At 37.1% G+C, this 6,000-nt stretch overlaps 1 protein-coding gene across 11 annotated transcripts in view; it reads right to left on the bottom strand.

Annotated features, from left to right (window-relative positions):
• Window positions 1-297: 297 nt before the first annotated feature.
• MAP7D2 (MAP7 domain containing 2) overlaps window positions 298-6,000 on the bottom strand; it is an 89,071-nt gene continuing 83,368 nt past the window's right edge. For all 11 annotated transcript variants that reach the window (XM_042458856.1, XM_042458855.1, XM_042458857.1 and 8 more), the window contains 3 exons: window positions 4,817-5,003; window positions 3,160-3,435; window positions 298-1,865 (listed from right to left, as the gene is read on the bottom strand). In XM_042458856.1, the coding sequence (XP_042314790.1) occupies window positions 3,186-3,435; window positions 4,817-5,003 (437 nt within the window). In that variant the 3' untranslated portion in view covers window positions 298-1,865; window positions 3,160-3,185. The remainder of the gene's footprint in view (window positions 1,866-3,159; window positions 3,436-4,816; window positions 5,004-6,000) is intronic.

The raw sequence follows: 6,000 nt of genomic DNA, 5'->3' as shown, positions 1-6,000 counted from the left end.
ACTTTCACAATAGACTAATACAACAGACTACATTTTAGGATCAACTAAAATGTCTTTGCATCAGTAAAGTTTTCATATTTTGGGTTGTTTTAGTATACAGGAACTATCAATTCATTCACTATGACACCTTGAACTCTCAATGGTTTAAATATAATATTTCATGTTAAACCATGAGTATTTGGGAAGACAATTATAACAATGAGTGAAAATACTGCATAAATTGTTGTGTGTGTGTCATATGCTGTAATGCAATACACCACTGAACCACCATTACCAAAATATCATAACTACAAGTGATCATTTTAGTTTTTTTTTTATTGTTTAGGAGGGAAACGTCAGAATTAACTTGGAAGACACTATACCATGCTACAACATACTGCACAGTCACCAACGGACTCATTTTTGCTGAAATACATCAACATAAATATTGTAAGCATTTGTGTATATATAACCACATTGTTTCATTAACTATTTTAACTTTTCAACAGGGGCCATTCTTAGAGTCACATGAACAGAGAGCTACATGACATTTTAACACACCCCTACATATAAAAGTTTCCGGTTTCATTAGCGTCAACAGAATTGTCTTTGTTGTAAAGAATGGGACAAAATTGTCCTCCAGGCAGCACAGAATACAGCATAAAAGAGTTCAGCAAAAGTTGAAATTCTTTGTGCATAGTCCAGGTTTCAGTCAATACGTTTAAGGGCCATTGACCTTAATGCAAGAAATCTTAAATGTTCAAGTTTCCCACTCAAATCAACAGAACTTAAAACACTTAACTGGGCTGGACCATGCCCTTTGTACAAGTTGTAGAATGTCTATGCACTCTCAGTAAGAGATTTCTTTACACATGTGTTTGTAGAGTAAGAGAGGCTAATAGGCTATTGCGCAGCATGAATAAAACTTTCACCTCTCATTGTTATGCCTTGCAATATACCTTGTTGTTCATGTCTATATACTGTTTGCTGTTGATTATACAATGCTGCATTGTAGGATATTTGCAAATCCCATGAATGAAAACCACCAGATATTGATAACAGATGTTATATCTTGAACATTAACATATCATCAGTGTAGACCTCATAATACATTTGCTTATACAATAATATAATACATGTAATTAAAGGTATTGGTCTTTCTCATGAACAGTTAAAATTAAATATGCCTTAAAGACCCTTGTAATAAGATCTTACTAATCCCTTTTAGCATTTTATTAGTAGTAGCCACAGTTCTGTGCCAAGTAAGTTACTGACAGCAATATAATGCAAATAAAATACTTTGTGCCATATTTTAATGAGGGATAACCTTAATGGATCCACTGTCTACAAGAAACCCTCTTTCATGGATTCCAGCAATTGCATATTTTTTCAAGCTTTCTCGGTTAATAGATGTATAACAAAATAGTTATAATAAAAGACATTTAAAACAATGTTTTTCCCTTGGTAAAAAACAAACAAACAAACCAAAAAGCCAGAAAAGAATGGCACATGGCAAACACAGGAACCACTGTTTCATTCCAAAATGTCATTTGACACCAAAAAACCTGATGATTCATGATAAGTTTTTAAAATAAATGCTTTTAAAACAAATGAACTGACTCATTTGGAGTCCATTACGAAGTATGTTTTCTTAGCAGCCTGAATTTTAAACAAACCAACAAAACAAAAAACCCAATGTTCCCTGAAATCACATTAAACTGAAGATTTCATCCTTTACCAAAATGACTACTTGTACACGTGGGAAGACAGCAAACTCAGTGCAGACTATCATGATTTCCAGTGTGGACTGCAGCAGCTTCTTAAAATGACAAGCTCTTATTTTACTGGCAGCAGCAGTGATCGTGTTCTATATTCTCCGATGTCCTCTGTCAATCAGAAAAATAAATGTAATGAGGTTACAGAAATTAAATGGTTCATTTCAGTTTTCTGTGATATATTATGATCTTTTATTCCCAATTGCTGAAGGAATAAAAGTTTAACAAAGAAAACCTGAACATGCATTATTGCAGGAAACATGGTGGGGGAAATTTACTTCTTACAGGCACAAGTTTGTTTCTGAAACCTAGGCTTTTTATTCTAAAACTATAGACTGCCTGCATTTCATGTTTTGAAAGACAGACTCCTTTAACAGCCCTATTAAAAATCATAAGCTAACCAAAGCTAGTATAGCTCAAACTGAAAACTGCCCTCTGTCATAGAAATGGTAACACCTGTCAAGCCAAGCGGAAAAGGCTGGAGGACTTTATAGGGAGGAATACAAAAGGATGCAAGAAAGAAGCTTAGTATAATCCAATGGCAATCTGAACGAATCATGGGGTTTCACATTATTGCGTGATAGACTGCCACACGCAAATTCGGGCAATGACATGCTATTTTCGGGCAATGGGGAGCCAGTTCGAATGCAATGAGCATTCACGTAATTTCGCTAAACTAGCGACTTTATGTGAATGCGTTCTGGCCCCACTTTCTTTTCATTCGAAATTAAGAGAAATTCCTCACATGTGATAAACTCCATTGGTTCTAAAGGCAAATGAATCTTAGGGTATTGTATGTTTTGTTTGTTCCTTAAAATCGTATGATTTTAAAGAGGCATGAAAGGAATCATTACTAGCCAATAAAAATATGAATAAAAATATTTTCAGACATCTTCTTGTTCTTGATTGCATAGCCTTGTATTTACATATTAATTTCACTTCTTTCCTCCACAGAATTGGTATATGAGAAATGCTGTGAACACACATGTAAACTAATCTGTCAACTGGTAACTTTACTCAAGGGAGTTTCATTTTACCAAGAAAAAATAAGAATTAAACCTAGATTCCCAGGGAAACCAAGCAATTATAAATCTCTGTTGAGTGGTATCTTAAATAACCCATTTCCATGTGTTCAGATAAATACAAGAAAGGACATACAGAAGGATTTGCCAAAATGAGGAAAACAACTAGTGCAGCACTGCCCCATCCTGCATTCTCTCATGTAGGGACAATACTTCTGAAGAGGGTTATGGTACTATAGAAATCATATTTAAGAAGTACTTCTGAAGAGGGGTCTGTATTCCTTATTTTTATTTCATTTGTGTGGCAAGCTTTTGAGAAAGAAAGTAAAAACATTCCTTGAACAACTACCAAAGTAGTTACCAAAGCAGTTATACTACTGTACCTTATTGCTGAATAGCAGTGTGTTTGTCAGCAAAAGCTGTTGAGAGTTGTCTCCTGTCCAGGACTATTAAATCCATCAATCAAATTTTTATTACAATCATCTATGCTAATACTTTCACTTGATAATTTGGGGTAAGTGGCCTGGCCAGTAAAATCTAGTAGTTCTTCAAGAGCCTTCCCATTATTTGATCCATTTTGGTCCAAAGAAACACCAGGCATCATCTCATTCAGTGGTGAAAACTCAGGGATAGATATGAGTTCTTCTTTTGAAGCAGGACTAATTAAGGGGGAAAAAGCAGGAAACAATAAGTTATTGCCATACATTTTAACAGCACATAGGCAGAATCACATCCATCACACTGGATGTAATCCAGGCAAGCCAGGAGACAGGGATTTGCACCAAGCACTAATGTTGAATTACTGCCATTTTCAGAGATCCTGTCTCTCTCCAGCTGCATCTCCAGCCTTGCGTCTCTCCAGCCTCGCAATACAGTACAGTTGCCCCTTTAAGTCTGTGGACTTGAGATCTGCAGACTTGGAAATCCGCAGAGGCGACCGCCATTAACAACAATGGGGCACCCCCCTGCATGCACACACCCCATTCAAGCCTATGGGACTTCAATATGCGCGATATTTGGAACTCACGGGGGGAGGGTCTGGAATGGATCCCCCATGAGTTCCAAGGGCCAACTGTATATACTTCTCTACTTCTGTGGTGTATCATTTATTACATATGTGCAAATACAGGTATTCCAAAATCCACCCCCACCCCAAAACATGAAACACTTCTGATCCCAAGCACTTTGGATAAGGGGTACACAACTTGTACTATCCTTTCATAGTGGATGAATTTACCATTTTGTACATGATAGGTAAAATATCAAATACTGTTTCAGAGGTACTTGTAGGAAGTAAAATATAACAAAAGCACTTGGAGATAAACTGAAGACTAACATATCTTTCATTAAATGTGAAATGAAACTTTAAATCCAGATCTAGGATACAATCAATCACTTTAGCATGAACAAGAATTTGTGAAATCCATTGAGAATAAAATATAAAAAACCAGTCCTAAATCAGAGTCAGGCATACAGAATCATTGTGTGGTTTGTGAAATTGAAGGCTTTCATGGCCGGCATCCATAGTTTTTTGTGGGTTTTTTGGGCTATGTGGCCATGTTCTAGAAGAGTTTCTACGTGACGTTTTGCCAGCATCTGTGGCTGGCATCTTCAGAGAATGCTTGCCTGGAAAAGAGTTGGCTACACACACACACACACACACACACACACACACACACACTCTGTGTGACCCTGGGAAGGCAGGAGTGATTTGCATGTGGATTGTTCTGTTGCTAATGGCAAACCTCAGGGTGGGAGGGTATGCAAAAGAGGATTACCCTCCCACTCTGAGGCCTGCCATTAGCAACAGAACAATATACATGCAAATCACTCCTGCCTTCCCAGGGTCACACAGTATATACATACCCAACTCCTTTCCAGGCAAGCATTCTCTGAAGATGCCAGCCACAGATGTTGGCGAAACGTCAGGTAGAAACTTTTCTAGAACATGGCCACATAGCCTTAAAAACCCACAAAAAACCATTGTGTGTGTTGTTGCTTTTGGCTCCTGACCAGGTTTTTTTTTTAAATAGTGCATACCTCACATCCATAGATTGAACTTCATCTGTTGAGTCATCCATGCTGTTAGATTTTCCATCCACTGCATCAAGATGAATAAGGCTCATAAGTGGCTTAAGTCCATTAGAAAATACATCATGAGGGAAAGAGTCAGGCACAGCACATCCTAGGACTTTATCATCTTTACTGTTTGTCAGTCCATTCATTTCTACAAAAAGAATTTAATTAGGAAGCATAATTTAAACACACACAGACAAAAGAAGCCTTTGGTCTTTGAAGCTACAGATCAAAATAATTGTAGTGCCTTCAAGTCATTTCTGATTTATGGCGACCCTAAGGCGACCCTATCATGGGGTTTTCTTGGCAAGATTTGTTCAGAAGAGGTTTGCCATTGCCTTCCCCTGAGGCTGAGAGCATGTGACTTGCCCACTGTTATTGCTCAATAAAATTGTTCTATAGAAAACACTATAAAATGTTATGTCTCAGTGGGATAGAGGAAGTTCAAAACAGAAAGATTTAAGAAAGATCAATACACAAGCTAGAGGTTTACTTGTGTGCCATCACAAAGTCTAAGCAGATATATTACATTTATCACGTAACATGGAAGGATCAGATCTCTCTTTCTTTCTCTCTGTTTGTGTCTGTGTGGTATGTGAACACAGCAGCCAGGAACACATTCTTTCCATCACTATTATCTCCTTTCTTTATATTTCTTATCTTGCCCTTCCAAAATGGGGACTAACTGAAAATTAACTGTTAGGATAGCAATAGGACAGACTAACTGTTGTGGCAGAAAGGCAGACAGCAATTTACTATTCATGAATTCTATTTCTCTCCAGCTTATTATTATTATTATTATTATTATTATTATTGCATATGTGTAAGTGGGAGACTCAAAAGACTGGAAAGGGTTTTTGAGTTATCATGCCTCTTTCACTACACACCTTGTTCATCACACATAAAATCCTGTGGCTCAACTAGGAGATACATAATTTATTTCAAAATAAACAAAGGAAACTGCCTTGTACTGAGTCTATTAGTGTATCTAGCTCAATATAGTCTACACTGACTTCCAGTGGCTCTCAAGAATGTCAAGAAAGGGATCTTTTCCAGGGACCTTGAGCAAATAAAAATATATGTTCAGTCACTCAACTATAGGAATCTGTGAAGTCAAACCTGCTTTCATTCCCAGAGTGCAGAGAGAT

The sequence above is a fragment of the Sceloporus undulatus genome, chromosome 3, assembly GCF_019175285.1.
Source record: "Sceloporus undulatus isolate JIND9_A2432 ecotype Alabama chromosome 3, SceUnd_v1.1, whole genome shotgun sequence".
Classification (NCBI taxonomy): Eukaryota; Metazoa; Chordata; class Lepidosauria; order Squamata; family Phrynosomatidae; genus Sceloporus; species Sceloporus undulatus.
Note: the sequence above shows the minus strand (reverse complement) of the source record. Positions and strands in the feature narration are given on the sequence as shown.